This window comes from Phoca vitulina, unplaced genomic scaffold, assembly GCF_004348235.1.
Source record: "Phoca vitulina isolate PV1807 unplaced genomic scaffold, GSC_HSeal_1.0 scaffold98, whole genome shotgun sequence".
Classification (NCBI taxonomy): Eukaryota; Metazoa; Chordata; class Mammalia; order Carnivora; family Phocidae; genus Phoca; species Phoca vitulina.
The window spans coordinates 1,728,316-1,749,939 of NW_022589801.1; the positions used below are offsets into that span (position 1 = coordinate 1,728,316).

Here is a 21,624-nt window from a genome sequence, read left to right on the forward strand (position 1 = left end):
AAAAAAAAAAAAAAAAAAAAAAAAAAAAAAAAAAAAAAAAAAAAATCCCAAACCTGGAACTTTGGACAAAAGCATGCAGGCAGGCAGTTTATTTGGGGAGTGATTCCAAGGAAGAGACATGGGTCTTAGAAGAGAAAACAAGGCAAGAAGGGAAAGCCACCCCAAGTGTATATTATCAAACTGATCACCACTCTGGGCAACTGGCTTGATCCTTTTAGGGCTTCTCCAAAGAGCCATGTAGAGTACCATTGAATTACCCTCCTGAGGAATAGAAGATGGGAACATTTACTGCTGATTCCTGAGTTCTGGAAGTCAAAGTTGCCCAAGGGGGAGTTACCTCTCTAGCCCTTCTAGTTTTGTACATGTGTCAGAATGGCATAAGCATCCTAGCATGTGTTCTCTGGGGGAAGCAGGGAAGCCCCCAGGAAGGAAGGGGAGCAGTCCACAGTGTAGCTGAGGCAAGGTGCTGCAACTGGGTCACCGCACAGGCAACTAACTGGTTGTCATAGCAATAACTGGACTGAAAGATGGGCAGGAAGGATGTAAGGTAGAGAGCTGGAGATGACTGTGACAGAGACCAAGCTAGTACACTGTTGAATCAAACATGCCCTATCCTCTTACATTGACAAATCACTTTTGCAATGACTGGAAGGCCAGATTCAAATAGAGACTTCTCAGGCCCCTTTGAGTTCAGCCTCAGCATATGGTGGCATGGGAAGATTTGATCTCTGGTTCCCCATCCATGCCTGCCTCCTTCTCTGTTCAGTCCAGGTCTACCTCAGGTCACAAGGGGTCTTTCACACACACGTGTGGACACCCCACAGCTCTGAGCTCTATTCACCCCTCCCTCCAAACAGCTGCTCCTTGGCCACCTAGAGCTCTAGGGGAGTGCACACTGATGCCCTTCTCAGGAAAATAGACCTGGTAAGAGACCCAGGCAGGCCGTAGAACCAGTCCAGAGCCTCCTGAGCACAGAATTTGGGAGTCTTGGGCACCCAGAGCATAATCTAGAGCAGGAGGCCAGTCCGCTTGGCCTCATATTCTGTGGCTGGAAGAGAGTCAGAGTAGAGTCCTTTAAAGCCTGGGGTCCAGGCAGGGACCCCTCCTGCTCAGGCCAGAAGGCAATGCCCATTCTTTGCCACCCACTAACTTTACACTATCAGGTCCTGGAGTCAGACAGAACTTTGTCAATCCTGGCTTAGGCTCTAAGCAACATTACAGAAATTACATACCTCTTCAGCTTCTTCACTTGTAAAAGGGCAGGAAAGGGGAGGCTATTTGAGGGTTAAAGGAGCAGTATTACATGAACACCTACCCTGTTTCTGGCATACAGTAACCCTCCATAGCTGGCAGGTCTGTGAGGGCCCAGAAGTACTGCCTCCATACAATAGGATCTAAGGCCAGGGTTTGTGCAGCTGAGGGGGGCTGAAGGAAGGGACCCAGGCTGGAGGCAATGACCTTTCTCTGGTGCAACTTTCCTGGAAAGAGCAATTATTAAAAAAGAATAATTTGATAGATTTTCTGCAGAGTCCTAAAGCTTTTTTAAGACTTGCTCTAGATCCCACTGGACTGTAAGCTCCCTGAGGACAGAGATGCATATCCTTCTCTGTAAAACCCTAGCTCTTTGCATATTGTCTCACACATAGTAAGTGCTTAATAAAAAAGCACTGGGTGAATGATTTCAAATTGGGCTTATTGCCTTTAATGGAAGACATTTATTTCCTATTTTGGCTCTAAGGTTTCCATAGCCATCTCAAACTGGAAGCATTCTCTTTCTCAAACCTGCTTCTTCCCCTAGTTCCCTGCCTCAGTGTGCAGAACCATCAATGCCCCAGACCAGCAGTCATGCATCATGCTCAGTACTGCCCTCCTCATCACCCTATAATTTATACCTGATTAATTACCATGTCCAAGTGATTATATCCATTTAGTAGTTTTTTAATTTATCTGATTCATTACCACAAACCTAGTTCAGGCAACTATCCTCTCTCTCTTGAGATACTGCAGCATTTAGCTGCTCACCTCACACCAACTCATGTTCCCTGAATATGTCCTCCTCAATGCAGCCAGAATGGCCTTTACACATTGGACCACATCCCTCCTGGGCTCAGGGTAAAGCCCAAGCTCCTTAGCATGGCCTGCAGGACCCTCTGGTATCCATCATCTGCCCTACTAGACTATAAGATCCTTGAAAACTGTCTTTATCTTATATTTCTTTTAGCTCCTGTGATCAGCCAGAAACTCACTGTTACATAAATAAGTAAAGTTTTTAAGATCAAAACAGTTTTTGATCTATTGAGAAAAGTATAAAATTTAAACCATAGACTTAAATTATCAAACATCAGAGATGAACCAAAACCTATGAGCAAACAACTGCCCCTGAGTAAACTCACAGTGGGTTGGCCGTGGTGAGCAGGAACTACATCCAGGCTTTGGTGCAGTATTCTAGGCTCCTTGCACTCTCCTTCCTTTGGATATGGAATTAATTTAGTCTTGGAGTGAGTCACTGGACTATTTCTAGAAATCACCATCTTTCTCTAGAGTGGTCTCTACTGACATCTGACATACTCAAGCCATGTGACTGCTCGAGAGAGCCTGTGTTTGTCTGTTTAAGAGAAACTGTCCTCAGGGCCAATCTTTGTGTTCATCACACCAGCCCTGTGCTCACATCAACTTTCTTTTCTCATCAGTCATAGGGGCACCTTCCAATGTTTGCTGAAGGTAGAGTATTCATGGTCTGATTTCTAGCACCAGGATTGTGCCATCAACAGGTTTTACCTGTTTCTTTGCTTGAACAAGATGCTTAACATCTCTGAATCTCAATTTAGTCATCTTTAAGTGGGGGTAAAAATTGTAAATATCTGATGAGGTTATTATGAGGATTAAATGAGATGCAGTGTGTTTTGAGTATAATATCACATTGTAAAGGTTTTATGAATGTCAAGTATTGTTTGTTTTTTTAATGCTTTGATTTAAAATGGGATTTGGGGGAGCTACTAAAACATGTGAAAAATTATAAGATAAAAATAAGTAAATGAGAAAACCAGAGTGAAGAGGAACATCACATCATTCCACAGAATCATGAGGATTTTAGCTTTCTTTTTTTTTTTTTTTTTAAAGGTTTTATTTATTTGACAGAGAGAGAGACAGCGAGAGAGGGAACACAGGCAGGGGGAGTGGGAGAGAGAGAAGCAGGCTTCCCGTGGAGCAGGGAGCCCGATGCGGGGCTCGATCCCAGGACCCTGGGATCATGACCTGAGCCGAAGGCAGACGCTTAACGACTGAGCCACCCAGGTGCCCCGATTTTAGCTTTCTTATATCAAATACCAACTTGGCCAATCATTCATTCATTGGCTGGATCAGCATTTAACTTTGAGCAGCTCTTCGGTATGGAGTGAAAGACCTTGCTTGTGCTTCAGTCTGGGAAGAAGAACCCAAAGATACCCAACTAAAACACGAGAGGGAGACAAACTATAAGAGACTCTTAATCTCAGGAAACAAACTGAGGGTTGCTGGAGTGGAGGGGGGGTGGGAGGGATGGGGTGGCTGGGTGATGAACACTGGGGAGGGTATGTGCTATGGTGAGCGTTGTGAACTGTGTAAGACTGATGAATCACAGACCTGTACCCCTGAAACAAATAATACATTATATGTTTATATATATATATTTAATCTATAAAATGGGGATAATAGCATCTGCCCCATAGGGATGCTGTGAGGATTAAATGATCTTTGTAAAATGCTTAGAATGATGCCTGACACATAGTATTTACTCAATAAAAGTTACCTATTATTAAAAAAAAAAAACACAGTGTAGCTGGAACTATGGGAGAAATGGAAGAGGATATGTCTGCCAGGGCTTGCCTGGGGAAATAGCCCTTACCTACAATGAGCTGGGTTTGCAGCTGCTTCCCCATCCTGATGTGATCTGCTTTGTGTTCACATTTCAGCAACCACCCTGGGGCTGAACGTGACAAAGCAAGAAGATGGCCAAGATTAACACCCAGTTCTCCCACCCTGCGGTAAGGACCACGGACAGAGATCTTGACCACGTTGAAAACGGCCTCAGCAGGTAAGATGGGCTTTCCATTTTATGCCCGTAAAATGAGTTGTTCCCATAGCTGATCTAGACTGTGGGGTAAAGAATGCCTTAGCCTGTGGCCAACCACAGGTTGGAGGGTGCGGGCTATTCACAGAGCTCCTTCTGACTTCACTTATTTCATCTCACTTAAGCCTCATAACCCACTGAAGTAGTTTTTATTCTCATTTTAGAGAGGTGGAAAATGAGGCTCAAAACATTATGTAACTTCTAAAAGGTAACAAAAGGAAGATTCAAATACAGCAAATTAAATTAAATTTACTGTAAAAGCTTCTCCAAACTGCCATACTTTCCCAGGTACACATCAGACATTTATTGGACTACAGAGTCCAATAAATGCGCCAGCCATTGTCCTGGGCTCTAGGGATGTAGTACGAATCAGATGCTCTGTCCCTCGCTTCCAGTGGAAAGTCAGGATTCATACTGTGCTCATGGTCTGCAAAGAGTGGGCTGTGCCTTGCCAGTGAAGCCAGTTGCCCCATCAATGACATCCCCACACAGGCAGCCATAAGGAAATCTGGGCCTTGAGTTCTACTTCTAGCCCTGTTCGTAGCTTACTAGTAGACTGGGGAAAAGCCACTTAATCTCCCATGCCTTTCTTCAACTGCAAAATGGAGCAGCATCTTTTCCAAGCTCCTGTCACAATGGTGAGGAAGTGGGAGTGTACCTATTTGGTGCAAATGGACTTACATTTTTATGTTTCTTAAATTCTCAATGAATTGATTGAATTGAACCATGGGAAACTTTATTTCCACTGAAAACTTCTCCCTCCCATGATAACGGCGTATTATCCAATGACCATAAACTGCAATGACAGTCCCTCAGTGCTCACATCCCTGATATTGGGCCCTCATCCACCATTTATCCTCAGTTACTAGTGTATATCACTTCTTCTTTCAGATGCATATTTGTTTTTTTCTGTCCAGATTCTTGGTCCCACTCCTTAGCTAACTCAGCTCATGAGTGATGGACAACAATTTCCAAAGAGATTGAGTCCCTGTAACTACAAATTTATGTAGCCCTAGGACCCCACCTTTGGGGATTTCGGGCAAAGAGAGGAATATCTCAAAGCATTCCAACAGATATTTATTGCCTCCAACCATTTTAACATGGTGCTGGAGCCCCAGGAATTTTTGATATGACTCAGGGCCATCAGAAATTCTCATTCTACTCAAATTTCTCCCTCCTAACTGGCTTACTGTCAATACCAGTGTTCCACCACTGGGGACTTATTCCTTTAGGTTAAGTCATTGCCCCTAATTTAAAAGAAAAAAAAGAACACTTTTAGGACATATATCTGCTATTAAAACTTTGGTATGCATGAATAGCTTCTTTTTCACATCTGTGCTAATAAACCTCTTGGGGCAGGGTGTTCAAAGAAGATTGGGGTGGAGGGGAGAACAGGTCCAAGCATGGGGCACAGCAGTAAAGTGAAGCTCCCTGGGCAACACTGGGCTCCTGGGACCTTGGACCCAATGGGAGAAGGACAGAAGCTGTTAGAATCAAGAATTTGAAGCAAAATGGACCTTTCCCCCACTGTTCCCTTTTGTCTCGAGTGGGACATCATCAGAGCCTCTCATGGACCTTCCAGACTCCCTGGGGCTGAGAACAACAGGGTCTTAGTCTGGCTCTTTACAGTTAGATACTCAAGAAAAGGCAGGCCCAGTTGGTAGGCTGGGGCTCCTGCCCAGAATGCCTGCTTGACCAGACACCACCAGGGTCCATCTCTGCCTGATTTGTCCTGGCTCTGCCTCAGCCAGTGGCCTACAAGCCCAGCCTGAGACATGGGCTGTTGAAGAGAGCTCACCGGGTCTCCTGGAAGATGACCCTTTGCAAAATAAATTGCTAGCTCAATTTAAGCCACATGGCCCCCAGCGATGGGCCTCTGGCTTCCAAGAGACTCTGGGGGCTCATGCTGGGTTTATGCACACTCGGAGGGTTGGTCGGCCACAAAGTCAGGGGCTCTGAATTGATGCCCTTCGACAATGCTATTTACCATCTTCATGGATGGGAAGAAGCCCTCCACTCTCCCTCCTACCCGCCATCTCCTGACCAGGTGATGACTAACAGGCTCAGGGTCAGGCTGGCTGGGTTTGAACATTGGCTCTGCAACTGACCAGCTCTGAAAAGTTGTGCAACTGCTCCAGACTGCACTTTCCTCCTCTGCATAGTGGACTAGTACTGACCTCAGAGGGCTGTAGTGAGGTTAAAATAGGTGAACGCTCTCGGCACCGTCCCTGCTATGGAGAAAGTGTTCAGTCAGTGCTCACTGTCAGTCTTGGAAATGAGTCTCCCTCCTGTGTGCCTTCCCTGGCGTCCCAGGCTGGAAGCCTTCTCCTCTGACCTCAGATAGTTCCAGCTGTCCTGACATCTGGATCTGGCCATTTCCTGCCTGTGACCAAGTCATGCTTTCTCAGCCTGACCACTAGTCTCGTCTCACTGAGCCTCACTTGCGACCTTGCCCAACCACTCCCATGGTAAAAGCTTGTTGACAGACTAATACAGAATCCCATGGAGACACTATGGAGATTTCAAAAAAGAGAGAAAAAGAGAGAGAAACATAATGAGACAGATGTTTGCTTTATCTTATGGAGGCAGGACTGGGTTAACAGATGGAAGTTTCTGGAATGGGTTCCTTGGCGTTACTAAGGATTGAGCATGTGTGTTCAGGCTGGGGGATGGAACAGCCTTGGGCCAGAGGCCAGGTCCAGGCCCCTCCTCTGCTTCCCAGCACAGCCCAAAATCTGTCTAAATACAGACTAGTTTTTCCTATAAGATTCATTTGAACAGGAACTCTGGCTTGTACACACAAAATTTTTAAAGTTTCAAATCACTGTTTTAGGGGAGGAAATGGTGTTTGAATAAACCATAGATCCTTGCTTTAAAATTCAAATCCTTTTAGGGGCACCTGGCTGGCTCAGTTGGTAAGCATGTGACTCTTGATCTCAGGGTCATGAGTTCGAGCCCCATTTTGGGTGTAGAGATTACTTAAATAAATAAACTTTTAAAAAATAATAAAAAACAAAATTAAAATCCTTTTAGAAAGCATATGGGAGAAGTAACTGTGAGGGTTTTTCCTTACATATTAATAATTCTTTGTCCTCAATGATATCAAGAAACTGTGCTAGTAGGAACCTGTGTGTCACTGTGACCTTTGCTGAATGCCCCCAGGAAGGAGGAGATATCACGTCCCCATCCCCTGAGACATCCCTGTCCCGAAATCTTTCACCAAATTAGAGAGCCAGGTTTCTGTTTCTCCTTTTTTAAATCATTGGGATCACTTTCCTGGTGACAAACCATAAGGAAAGATGAAAACATTGCAGGAAGGAGCTCTGTGAAATGAAAACATTTCATTTGAACATGTTTTGTTCATTTGAACAAAAAAGTCAAAACGCTGGAAATACCAGAAATAAAATTGTCTTGAATTTTTCTTTTCTATTTAGATCTGTTTAGTTGACTTGATTATTTAAGAGCAGTCTGGCATATTTGAAAAAGATAATGCAGTAGGGAAAGACTTCGGAATCTGCGACAGATTATTACCATGAGGACCGGGGGCACCTCAAATCTCAGATCAATCTCTTGGTGTAGCTATTTTAGGCGAGCTTCAGGGCACCGGGGTTTGTGTCCTACTGAAGAGAAGCCTTCTTCACGCTGCTCTCTGAGCAGAGCCCAAAGCAATTATCACCAAAGAACACCATTTTCAGCCTGCTTCCCCAGGACCGAAGACAAAAATGCACTCACTTCAGTTCCCTGGTCACATGTGGCCAATGGCAGTGCCTGTGGGTCAGTCAAGTTCCTCGGGGCTGGAGAGGAGGAAAATAAAACAAGGTATGATCGTCGCCACCCTTGCTCTCAAAGGTTTTGTTTACTCTTACGTCTCCAAAGTCACCAGAGGAAGACATCAGGTGCTCCGCAAAGTGCAAAGCTGACGACAAGTTGCCATTCTGATGAGCACCGCTGTCTCCTCCCAGGGACAGGGGAAACCTTTACCTCACAGACACGAAGTTCCTCTTTATAAGAAAACTTAGAAGATGAACATCACAAGTTGAAAATTACCTTCTCCTTCGAAAACAGCCACATCGTTGTGTTGTGCTGGCTGCTCTTTTTCTTGCCAATCGCCAACTTCACTGAGCTCCTTCCTGCAAAGCCGTCATCACGCTGCCTACAGTCGGCGTCCACAAATGGGAGGGCAGCTTCGGGGCTGTTCTTGCCCCAGACCCCTCTGCCAGCTCCCGACAGGACGGGGCTTGGGCCCCCATCTCTCCTGCCTCTGTATTTCTCTGGGAGGTTCTGGATCCCCATTCTTCCATTGATTGCCAGAAGTGGCTCCCTTTTTCTCAGTACCTGTGGGTCCTCGGGGACTCAAAGTGTCACCTCAGACATCTGGCTCTTCTCTCTTCCCATCTCCTCTTCCATCTGCTGGGTAAAATCAGTTTCTCTGAGGAATAACTAATTGGGTTGACTAAATACCCCCACTCATTGAACGAGGGTAGAGACTCGGGAGCTAGAAGACATCAGAGAACTTCAAGCATCAAAAAAACAAGTGGGAGAAGAAAAGGCCCGCTTGGGTCCCTTGAACTTACTTCCTAGAAGGCTTTCCCTATTCTTCACAGCAAAATGTGCCTTTTCTGGACTTGGCTGTTTGAGCGCTACTTAAGTCAATACAAAATCACCAATTTTTCCTTTAGTTCCTTTTTGAAGACTACAAAACTTCAGGGAGGGTAAGTGACCAGCCCACAGAACACCTAGCTAATAGGTGTTAGGGTAGGGATTCAAACCCAGGCCTCCTGGCTCCCCACTCTGTCCCTGCCCTTCGAGTGAGTGTCCCAGACCCAGCCCCCACATGGGAGCCCTCATGGCTGCCAGGAGGAGGCCTGCTTTGGAATCTGGGGTGGGTTTTGCCCTCCTCACATACTCACCAGCTCTGATGTCATTGATTCTTTTGCTACTAATGCAAATAAATCTGTTCTCAGGATGTGTCCTCACGTAATTAACAGAAAGCAGACTGGGCAGAAATGCTGGGCCAGCTTCTTGGTGCCCAGAGCTCCCTGAGGAACTGCTGGTGGGGACAGAACACCTTCACCCTTGGGATTGCCTCCAGATCTTCCGGGCACACATGCTGTGACGGAGCTGCAGCCCAGCTGTCGGTTGCTGCACCCCTAACCCCACCACACACCAGCTGCTAGGATCCAGGGACTAGAGATATGGACTCACTCACTTTCATCCCACTCTTCCTCCTCTAGGAACTGCCCAGGGTGCCTTGGAATGCACATTCTATCCTCATAGTATACAGATTATTAGAAGGGCTAGGGGATCAGAGCTTCCAAACTGCAGCAGGCCCTCTGGCAGTGTTTCCCATGAGTCTAAAGATGAAAAACATGGGTGGTCTTTTAGGGGTAGAGAGGGAGAATTCTATTAGATGGTTTGAAAATAAAGAGCCATGCCCACATAGTATAGCCAGGTGGACCAGAGCCATGTCTCCAGTGGCATACCACAGGGCTCAGTCCTCAGCCATGTCCTATTAAACTTTTGCTTTAATCGGTGCCATATGTGAAAATACAGAGAGCAGCTTCATAGAGTGGAGGAGAGCAGGCTTTTTTTTTTTTTTAAGATTTTATTTATTTATTTATTTGACAGAGAGAGACACAGCGAGAGAGGGAACACAAGCAGGGGGAGCAGGAGAGGGAGAAGCAGGCTTCCCGCTGAGCAGGGAGCCCGATGTGGGGCTCGATCCCAGGACCCTGGGACCATGACCTCAGACGCTTAACGACTGAGCCACCCAGGGGCCCGAGAGCAGGTTTTGACATGGGATGGAATGACATTCAAATCTCGGCTTTGCCACTTGGCCGTATGATCTTGGGGAAGTTATTTAATCTCTCTGAACCTCAGTTTTCTCTCTTATGCGGTGGTTATGTGGATTAAATGATAAGATCTATATGGCTGACATTTAGTAAACAGTTAATAAATGGCCTATGGTTTGTGTGTTGCATGTGAACCAGATGGAGGTGGGAGGAAAAAGTAGCATGGCACCACTGCATACCAAGGGTCCCAAAACATCAAGTGGCTCAGATAAATGGAAAGTCCAGAACTTACTTCCAACAAACCAATGGTACATGCACAAGATAGGACCTTCTGGCTTAACAGCAGCCCATGTTATAAGACTTTGGGTTTTGGCTGATGGTAGTTGGTGATAGGGACACCAAAGGCCCACAAACTCACAAACCTACAATGACCTCTGGCTTGGGGTCCAGTAACAACAGAGTGGTCTCAGTCTCCATGCCCAGCCAGGCAGGAATGCAGGAACCTGCTCACAGGAGCACGACCATGATGGGGAAGAGCCTTGAACCTGATGAGGCGTGGCTGGGTGAGCTGGGGGATTCCAGCCTGCAAAACCAGAAGTGGCACAGGTGTGAGAGCTGTCCCTTCGTGTCCCATCTACACAAAGGTGGTCATGGAGAAGATGAAGAGGCCTGCCTCTGTGTGGTTCCAGCACAAAAAAAGAAGTAGCCTTGGTCTGAGGAAGCTGAGGGACAGAAGAGCCCGCTACGAAGATGGCCCGGGTGGACCATGGGACGGTAGTGAGCGCCCTGCGGCTGGAGATGGCAGGGATGTTGTAGAAACAGAAGTCAGCAGATCTGCAGCTGGGATTCAGGACTCTGCCTTCCAATCCCTCACTGAGGAGAGAGAGAGAGCCTTTTCCTGACATTAATTATTGCTTACTTCCTCAACTGTGTTGCCACCTGGTTAAGAAGGCTGATTAGGTTGGAATAGATCACGTGATGGAATTAATTTGTCCTGCCTGGGCTCTTCAAGACTCATAGAATGAAGTGTAAATCCCTAGGGGTCAATGCCTGGATGGCTTTTAATCAAGCTGATCAAATTTTTTAGCCCTAGGAGATTTTAAAAGACAGGGAACGAAAGGAAAATATACCCAAACACATTGGTCTTATTCTGGGCAGTTCAACAAACACCAAGGCTCTGCTGATGTGACTGGTGCTCATATCGAGCCGTGGGCACCTGTCCTATTTGCGCTCATGCTCTTCGCCCTGAATTGCATGGGCGAGGTCACTTGCCCAGCCCCCCACTGCAGGGGACAGAGGTTAGGGTTTGACAAAAGGCCACAGTGGAAATGAATTTTCATGCGAAATCACTGTACAAATGCACGTGGAGGTCTAGGCCAATTCCATACGATATTCCAGGACACCCCTCTTAACCAAATACCGAATGGGCTCCTGGGAAGGCTGCCGGCCGAGCACACAAATACCTGCCCAGGTAGTGTGACTGTGGCGTACCCACAGTCTGGCCTTAGCAGATAGGATTTCAGTATGCAGAATGGTGTTTGAACCAGAATTCTTGTTCTGGGATTACTGTGCCGAAACAGCTGCTGTGGTTCCCGATGGTGGGCCCTGGGACACCCCCGCCCGGCGCTCGGATGAGGACCATGTGCTGCTGGCCTGCACCCTTAAGTCCATGGGCAGTGGCTGGACAAGCTACCTTCCGGGGTCAGGCTTGCTGTAAAAGAAAGGCCATGTTTATCCTAAAAGCTGGGATCTGCTGGATCCTGCTGGAGCACGGACTGACAGAGTGAAGACCAGTGCTGGCGGCTTTCCTCATTAAGCAGGACATCTGGCCAGCTCATCCCTGAGTGTGTCCAGGAGGGGATGAGCTTGAAATCAATTTAGCTTGCTGCATATTTGATTTCCTAGGGTCCACTCGCCGAGCGAGGAGACTTCATCAGAACTGCAGCAGATCGCCATGGAGACCAGAGGACTGGCGGAGTCCAGGCAAAGCTCCTACACCAGCCAGGGCCCCACCAGGTAACCGATCAGGCTGAGCGCTCTCCTTGGGAAGAGGGAGACCGAGGCAGGAGGAAGGTAGATGAGTCTCAGGAAGAAACGGGGCGGGGGGTGGGGGACGGTGGTGGAGGTGGAGGTGGAGTTGAAGATTTGGAGAAGAAAATGGGCAGGAGAAGAGCAGTCAGAAATCTATCCCTGAGTACTATCCTCTCAGGTCAAGTGTTCTGAGCTGAGAAAAACCTAAGAAAAACTGCTGTTATCTGGAATTGCTTTCATATAAAGTGATATTGAGGTACTTGCTCAAGTCTGGAAGAATTTAGAAAAAAGCCAACCAGGTAGGGTTCCAAAAAGAATTGAGAAACAAGACCAGGCAGCCACAGGAGAGCACTGGTGGACCTCAGTGGTGCGCAGATGGCCCTAGGGACACTGTCGTGATAGCCTCTAGCAGGCCCTCTTGGGTGCATAACTCACGTCCTTGCAAAAGGATTTGAAAGATTACCCAGGCTCTGAGCCGATGACATCTGCACTTGGCTTCGAGAGCGGTGCCACCTTGAAGAAGTCATCTTACCTTTCCAGATCTCATCTGGAGACGCATCGAACAACGTGAGGCTGGCATCAGAGCCAAGTGATGACTCACAACAGGTGCTCAACAAACATAGGGCTTGTTATTTCCTTCCACCATTTTATTTTTTTAACCAATGCTGTAGTTTTATATAGACACATGTTCTACAGTTTTTGCTTAAGATTATTATAAAAATCAATTCCTCTAGTTATTTTTCATATCTTTCATTGCGGAGGAATATTTGTTTCACTAGCCCCTTATAGCTGGGCATTTCCATGATTTCCAGTGTTTTTGTCATACTAATAAAATGCTGTCTTAAGGCTCACTGATTGCAAGGAAGAGGACACCTTCACACCAGCCCATATTGAAAGGCCTGGGGGAGGGCCGAGGCAGGAGGCTGGTGCAAGCTCAGACAGACCACCTCACGGAAAGGGAGCCAACGGGGCTCATGAGAGGTGAGCGGGGGAGGCACCTGCCCTCTCCTTCTCATTTTCTCCTGGCGTGTCATGATCTTTGTGATTTTTTTTTTCCCCTGCATGTCTCCTCTGTTTCCGGCTTTCTCTGTTCACACATCAGCAGGCACAGGCTGAAAATGCCCTTTGCTATACGATCTTGAGTGGAAACACCCAACCCCATCTTGGAGTGGTTTTTAGTTCAGAGGCTTGAGTGACTCTCTGTGGGTGTCTTGTCCATTCCTGGGCCTGTCGGCTGAAGCTGGAGTGCGGAGCGTGACCTTGCTTCCAGCGCCTCGGCAGCGGGAGGGTGGGGGCGGGAGGAGTGTCCAGGGCAGAGCGGCTGGGCTGCGCAGGCACCTCCGTGTCTGTCTGCAGCAGCGGCCGTCAACGTCTCTGTGCGTGGAATGTCTTCTTGCTTTAACTTACTCTCTTAGGCAAAGTTCCCAAGTGTGTGATTAGGGCCAAGGCACGCGACAGCCCATGACCTCGTTCTAGACTGCTCAGAACTTACTTGATTGAGAACAGTGGCATGCACCGTAGGTACCAAGTCAGGACAACCAGAAACTGAGAAGCAGAGGTCAGGCTCTCTTCTCATTCCCCTTGGAAGAGACAGGGAAGGCAGGAGGCAGAGGGAAGGCTTCTCATGGAAAGCTGGAGCTAAGTTGGGCTCTGGGGACATGGGCTGACCGGTCTCAGGTGCTTGCGGCCCCAGCAGGGTCTGGCTCCAGGAGATGGGTCAGCACAACTTGCCAAGGAACTTGTGTACAAGCCTGGGGAGGAAACAAGAGTGTGTATAACAAACAATAAGACAAGGGTTAGGAAAAGAATCTAAGTTGTATCTGGGCACTTGTTCCTTTAAACCTTGTTCTAAATTTTATCACCATTTGCAGATTTGATTCTTTTCTATTCCTATGCTTACCAGTCATAACAAAGAGCTCTACAAAAGGAATGATAAGCAGAAAAGCTGCTAATGCCCCATTTGAAGGATCACGCCTTTGGCAGACTCCAAGTGTTAAAAGGACAAAGTTATAATGAAGACAATGCCCCTTATCTAGAAAGCTCTGTCCCAGATGGCAGGTTCTGGAGGAGAAGGGAATAAAGCCCCAGTGGAGTAGAGATGCACACCTGAGCCCAGGGCCCCCAGGACCCATGTCCTGCCAGTCATCTCTACTTCCGCCCCAGCCCTGGAAAAGAGGGCTTTCCGTCTCCTTCCTCTCTGCACTGGCTGCCTGTCCATGTCCTTCCAGGATGTCTCGCCTGATCATCTCACTGCAAGCCTGGACTACCAGGCACTTACACCATGAGGCCCAGAGAACAGACTCCTTCCTGGAGCGTTTCCGTGGAGCTGAGCTCAAGGAGGTGTCCAGCCGAGAAAGCAATGCCCAGTCAAATGTGGGCAGCCAGGAGCCACCAGACAAAGGGAGAAGGTAAGGAACCAAAGGGATGAGCCACCCGCACCAGGTGGGGGTGGGGCAGGAAGCACTGCTTTGCTCCTGCAGCTTAGATCCACTGTGTGAGTGGCCTGGAGCATCAGCCTCGTGACCTGGGCCTTGAAGAAGGTGTCTGGGGTGGGGGAGTACTGCATGCTGTAACAGTCACTGCCCCTAGTGCAAGAAGGACTGCAGGAGAAGAAACCCTCTAACCAGGGTCCCCAGCCTCCTTTGACCCTGCACAGAGTTTCCATCAGCGCCCCCTGGAACTGGTGCTCTCAAATGCATCTGGGGATGCTAGCCTCACCCATCTCTCTCCATCAAAGGACCCTCATCCTAGATTGCACTGTGACCCACCTTACTAAAAACCAGGGACTTTAACCGATAAGCCTAGGGAGTACCTAAATGGTACCCACAATTTTATGGATAGGTTTACGTACAATCTTCTGGGAGGAAGGTCTGAAGGTTGGTCAGAATGTTCAAGAGGAGCCATCCATATCCCAGATCAGGATAGGAACTATGGGGGTGGGGAGTGTAGGTGGGGTAGGGTGGGGCATGGGGAGAGTGTTGGCTTTTTGGTAGGAGAAGGGTCTGCAGAACAAGGGCTCTGAGCATCTTCATGCATGGCCCACCACCTGAATGGGGGCTGTGGCTGGTGCAGACATTTGAGAGAAATCTGCAGGTGCTGACTTACACCCCCCCCCCCATACACACATCCCACACACAGAGCTGCTGCCTCACCTCTCTTGTTCTTGGGAAGTCTCCTCAGCCTGTGGTCAGCAGGGAGACCACTGGGCCACCACAGGTTGAATCCAGTGACACTGAGCAACAGAAGTCTCTTTAAGACCCTCTAGGCAGGGCGCCTGGGTGGCTCAGTTGGTTAAGCAACTGCCTTCGGCTCAGGTCATGATCCTGGAGTCCCGGGATCGAGTCCCACATCGGGCTCCCTGCTCGGCAGGGAGTCTGCTTCTCCCTCTGACCCTCCTCCTTCTCACTCCTTCTCATGCTGTCTGTCTCTTGTTCTCTCTCTCGCAAATAAATAAAATCTTAAAAAAAAAAAAATTAAAAAAAAAAAAGACCCTCTAGGCAGTCAGAGAGGAAGAGAGGTAAGATATGGAGGGGGAAGCTGATCACCTCTGAGCCTCTCAAACAGGAAGCCTCTTGCTCAGAATCTGCTTTCTGAAAAGGGGCTTAGAAAGATCTTTTGGCTGAATTCTCTAGGTAAGGCCAAGATTTATAAGATGTAAAGGTGAAAACAAGCATGGTTGTTGCAGAACAGGTGGTCCTTATATAATTGCTAGAGAAAATCCTTCATGTTTTTGTGTCAAATGAGCAGAAGAAGGAAGGGCTCAGGTGTGAGTGGCTCAAACAGGCATCCAAGGGCCCCTGGGGAGGGAAGGTCATGCAGCTTCAGAGGAAGCAGGATGGATCTTCCGGGTGCTTCCATTTTGCTTCCATGTTTGTATGTTTGTGTTGTAGGCTTATTGTAGATTATGCAGTAGATTGCAAAATATACAAGCATATTTAAGATAAAATATGAGAGTTCAAGGAAATTTCTTGCTAGCAACCACTCTAGGAGAGGAACATTTAGTCTCCCTGCTGGGAAAGGCATGAGAATTGCTGGCTGAGATGCAAAGGCCTGGCATTTTTGGGCTCACGTTTTCACCTGGGCTTGGACCACAAACCCTCAGGCTTTCTGGGCTTGGGAAGGGACCACAGAGGGCCTGGGTGCTGGTGGGGATGTGTGCAGGGCCATCCCAGGTTCCCAGGGCTAGGCATCCTAGACCGAGAGGGGGCTCCATGACTATAAGGCCTGTGTGCTGTTGGCTGCTGAGCCAGAAAGGAAGGAGGGATGGCAGATAAGGAAGAAGAGAAGCCAGAGGAGGAGGAGGGGAGAGAGGTTTGCTACCGAGCCAGCCAGACTGCTTCAGTTCCTGGTGGGCAAGCAAAGACTTCTTTGCTAACGTGATCAAATTATCTTCTCTAAAACTTAGCCTAATGAAGATGAACATTGGCCTCTTTGTCCATTTCCCAATGTGACCAGATGAGCAGAGGGTTGAGCTAGGACCCCATCAGGGTCAGGTCCCAACCATATCTCAGACGCCTGGTCACTCAGCTGAGGGTTCAGAGTGGGTAGGTGCGTGCGATGGTGCAGGGTGGTGGCTGATCAATCAGGGAGGCTTCCTGACAGAGGAAGACTTGGGATTTTCCAGGCAAATCCCATTGGCAAAGCAGAATGTATGCAAAGACAGGTCTTGGTCATTCTGTTGGTTTGGCCTTCAGAGACCCCAGACACAGAGATGTGGTAAACACAGACCACTATATCGCAGGGAGCTACACTTTCTTTCCCAATTTCACAGGGGTTGGGAAAATCCTCGGGGCACTTTCTGATGATCAGAACCTCTCCCAAAACAGTTAGAGCCACATCCTGGATGGTGAGAAGGAGGGAGACTGGAGCAGGGGTGAGCAGAAATACCAGAATGGCATTTGGCTCCATGTTTAGCATCATAGAAGAGGCTCCCTGAGAGCCAGGCAGGAGTATCACCAGCCAGTGGCTTTGGTCCTGGCCGTCCTCTGTGAATGGTCTGCAGTGACGATAGACAGGCAGCTTGAGGCCACGCTGGCTTTATTAAACTAGCTGTGTCAACAACTGAGCCCTAGGAGATAATGCCCTTTCCTAGAGAACACTGTGAAGGAGGACCGCGCGATTCAGCTTTAAATAAACGTGCAGTTGGGTGCACAACCAGCCTCCACTCTCTCCCCAGTTCTTATAGAGACCAGGGTGGTGGGCCCGGAGTGTTAAGATTAATGTGGGGGACAAAGGCCCAGGGCAAGATAGACTCAAAACTGGGACAGTTCTGTCCACGGTCTATTTTCTGCCCTGCAAGTCAAGTCAGATGCAGCTGCTGTGATTGCGTTTTCAAGGTGGGGGGAGGGCGCCTCCTGAGAGCCCTGCCTGCGCAGATGAGGGGAGCAGGTTGCTGCGGCTGCTGAAGGTGCTCAGCCCGCTTCATCTGAGTGCACCCGTGAGGGCAGGTGCACCTCGGCTTCATGTCTGTGCCCCTCGTAGCTCCTAGCACACTGCCCGGCACATGGTTTAAACTGAATGAAATTGAGTGGAACGCGAGGCCAGGATTGGGTGGGATTCACATAGCAACTCTCATTTATTCAGAAGACTCAGTTTAGCCAAAAGTTCATCCTCTCTTCCCACAAGGTTTACTACAGCTAACCAGTCACAAAAAATGTTTGTTCTGGATGCTTCAAGCTGCGTGGAAAGGCCCAGGGCACAGGGGATGGGGTACCGGGATAACCACCTGGGGCGAATGATCCCCAGCAGTTGGAACTGAGCTCAGATTCCTATGCTGCATTCTGTTTACTTCCCTGCAGTGGCTGGCCCCTGGCCAGAAACAACACCAACACCTGCAACAACTCAGAGGAGTGAGTACCTCTGCTCCCCAGCAGAGCCCCCTCGCTTTCCCTGGTCCCACCGGCCACCTTCCTTCCTGTAGATGCCCCAGCTCCGCCTCCCTGCTCAAACATGTCTGCTTCCCGGGACACCACTAGACTAGAATCCCGTTCCTTTCATCCAAATACCATCCCTGTGGACAAATGGTGAAGGGACCTGGTCCATATGACTTCTTGGAGCAAGTCATGTTCTCTCTTCCCCTCATTTTTCTCATCTATAATGCAAAGGGGTTGAATTGCATAAATGTCTTAAGCCTTGACATCTTCTATCGCTATGTATTTGAGGGTGCAAACTCTGAGTTCCTTTACAGAGCTGTTCATATTCTCCTTCATGATGAGAATGCATTTTCCTTTCTACAACCTCAAGCTCCAGGGGGCCCCAGTGAAATGCCCTTGTCCTAAGGCCGATCCAGGCCAATTTGGAGGGTGTGATCAGGACAGTGGGAAGAGGAAAATTAAATATTTCCAGAGACTAGCCTCTTGAAATGTTGACCTGCTGTAATTTTTATCACCAGATGTTGAGCTGGCAGATCAGTTTGAGGTATGAATCTGGCAAGTGCCACTCAAGCGTCCAGGGAGGGTGTGTGCATGTGTGTGATCATACACGCGTGTTAGCACGTGTGTGTGTGTGTGTGCACATTCTCCAGCCTTCTTTATGGAGTACCATGGGGTAGGCACGGGAGGAAGTCTCAGTTGGAGCTTAGGGAAAAAACCATCAATATCAGCAAGAAATCTGAATTTCCTGACTTCCATTTGAAAGAGAAATGTGCCAAGACTTTTTCTTATTTCCCTTTGTTCCTTGGAAAGAAGTTTTTCCCATTTCCCTCCATGAAACTTAGTTGCATTTTATTTGCATAAATATCGATATCCAATCCCGAGACTCAAATGCCAGCAGTCAAGATAAATGAAATTATTTAATCTGCAAAACAGCAGCTATTGTGATATGTGCTTGATCTAAAGCCAAGCTTGATATGAAACACCTTTGAAACCCTGGTGTTGGGTCCCGCAGTCTGAGAAAGGCTCAGGGCACTGGAAAGCATGGACAGAGGTCCTGCGGGTCTCTAGCCTTCTCTGTTCTGGGGCTGGGATGTAGGCGAGGATGGAAGGGGATAGTGTTGGCTGCATCAGGCTCTTATACATCTTTTCAGATGGGTTCGAATCCTGGATCCACACTGCAGTCCAAGGATCAAGGACAAAATTGGGGACTGTCCCAAAATGTGACCATCTGGGCACAGAGTTACAGAAATAACTCTTACGGACGTCCTTCCCCATTCTTCCACCACGTTTCTGGTATTTTCACTTCGTCCCATGGGTCCTGAATCATTTTTCTCTCTCCCGGAGCAAACTGCTCCCAGCCCAAACTGGCGTTGTTTTGCGGCTCTGTATAGGTCTTTCAGGGCAGTGCTGGGTGGATTCAGAGATGCAGCTGGATGGCGCTGGGTCTTCCATAGGCCCACAGCAGGTTGATAACTAGGGGAAAGACCAAGGCCTGTAACCCCCAGCCACACATCCTGGCCTGGTGTAATTAAACTCCCAGCGGGTCTAAGCGTGCCTGATAAGCTTGTGGGCAGCGCCCTCTGCTGGTGCCTTGACATTAAGACTTCAGTGGCAGAAAACCCTTCAAGGGACACTGCATGGTTGATTCAAGAGGACAGAAGATGAGTGACTGTCCTTGCTCCTCTCATTTAATAAGTTTAATAATTTTTTATTTTTATTCAATTTATTCATGCGCTCACTTTAAAAAACTTGGAAAACACAGAAAAGCACCCATGAGCATATACCCTCAAAAAATATACTTCGTTTTAGTAGTGGAATCCCATTATCGGAGATAACCCCTCTTAACATGTTGGGAAATATCCCTCCAAGTTTTTCTATATATACTGAACAGATAGATAGATAGGTAGATAGAAAGAATGAATATATTATATAAAAATATATGATGTATATACTGGTATATACTATATTATAATTATTATATATCCTATATAATAATTATTATTTTATTATTATAATTACACATAATTATATATATGATATATAGATATATATATTGAGATCAATATATATCATCTCTCTCTATATGTATTATCAATACATATATGCTGGTTAAGTGCATTTGTATCCCAATTCAGCCACAAAGAGCTTTGTGACCTTGGGCAAGTTACCTGACCTCTCTGTGCATGTTTCCTGACTTGTAAAATAGGGTTTGTATTAATGTCTTACTTGCAGGGTTGTGTGAAGACTAAATATGTGAATACATGTACAATGATTAGAACAGTACCTGGTACATAGTAAGTGCCCAATAAATACTGACTAGAGAGGTAAGCAGAACAATTTCAGTACCACCTCCCTAAAGATGGCTACATCCTAATCTCTGGAACCTGTGGCAAGATTACCTTATATGGCAAAGGGGACTTTGCAAGTGTGATTAAATTTGAAGACCTTGGAGATTATCCTGGATTACCAAGCAAGCCCAATATAATCACATGAGTCCTTAAAAGCAGAAAGGGGAGAAGAAGAGTGGGTCCGCGAGATGAGATGGAAGGAGGAACAAGAGGGATTTTCAATGTGAGAAGGACCCAACCAGCAATTGCTGGCTTTGAAGAAGGAGAAAGGGGGACACCAGGCGAGGCATACAGCAGCCTCACAAAGCTGGGAATAGCCCCCTCCATTTTCAGCAGCAAGAACACAGGGACTTTGGTCCTACAGCTTCAAGGAATGGAACACGCTGCCAACAACCCCATTGAGCAGGAAACACATTCTCCCCCAGGGCCTCCAGAAAGAAACGCAGCTTGCCAGCCCCTTGATTTTTGTCCCGTCAGACTTGTACCAGACTTCTGATCTACAGAACTATAAGATAACACATGTGGCTTGTTTTAAGCCTCTACGTTCTCGGTGATTTGTTATGGCAGCGATAGAAAACTAGTAATGCAAGCTTTTGATACCAGGAGGGGCCTACTCCTGAAACAAATACCAAACAATGTGGGAGTGGCTTCAGAGAAGACTCCAGAAGAATTCTGAGGAGCATAACAAAAAAAACAAAAACAAAAAAAACCCCTAGACTGTTTGAATAGGTTGTTGGTAGAAATAAGGACATTAAAGACTCTGCTGATGAGGGCTCAGAAGCAACCTTGTTGCTTGAATGGTTGTAAACAGACTATTAGTAGGGATCCAGGGCTTTAAGGATGCTGCTGGTGAGGACTCGCAAAAAACTGAGGAGCAGGCTATTGGAAACTGGAGAAAGGGGAATTCTTGCTTTACAGTGGCAGAAAGCTTAGTGCAATTATGTCCTGCAGGAAGGGTGGAAAGCAGAACTTGTAGGCAATGAGCTTGAATATTTAGTGGGTATTTCCAACCAAAGGTGTTGAAGGTCCAGCCTGGTGTCTTCTTGCTGCTTATGGTAAAACCCAAGAGGAGAGAGATACATTGAGGGAAGAATGGTAAACAAGAAGGAAACAGGACTTCAGGAATTTGGAAATCCTCAGCCTACTCACATGGAGAAGATACTAAATTTTAAAAACTGTCAGGAAAGCATGCTTTGCGAAAACGTCAAGGGTGTCGCTGAACAACCTTTTGCTAATACCTCAGAAAGATCCAAAGTTCTGAATTCAACAAAAGACTCCCTGAAGAGATGAAGGGTGTGACTCACAGCTTCCCTCTGCCATCCCAGCAGAAGCCAAAGATAGAGAAGGGATTTCTCAGACAGATCTGTGGATGAGCCACTTGTCTAGCACAGTGAATCCCTCTGATACACATGACCTGGAATGTTCTGGAAGATTTTCTGCCAGCTGAAACATGGCCAGCTTGGACCTGAAGG

At 47.4% G+C, this 21,624-nt stretch overlaps 1 protein-coding gene across 1 annotated transcript in view; it reads left to right on the forward strand.

Moving 5' to 3' along the window:
* The window catches only part of CNGA3 (cyclic nucleotide gated channel subunit alpha 3), a 47,352-nt gene that overhangs the window by 15,413 nt on the left and 10,315 nt on the right, over positions 1 to 21,624 (forward strand). The window contains exons 2-5 of the mRNA XM_032397382.1: positions 3,951 to 4,072; positions 11,806 to 11,916; positions 14,160 to 14,339; positions 17,730 to 17,780. Of these exons, the coding sequence (XP_032253273.1) occupies positions 3,987 to 4,072; positions 11,806 to 11,916; positions 14,160 to 14,339; positions 17,730 to 17,780 (428 nt within the window). The 5' untranslated portion in view covers positions 3,951 to 3,986. The remainder of the gene's footprint in view (positions 1 to 3,950; positions 4,073 to 11,805; positions 11,917 to 14,159; positions 14,340 to 17,729; positions 17,781 to 21,624) is intronic.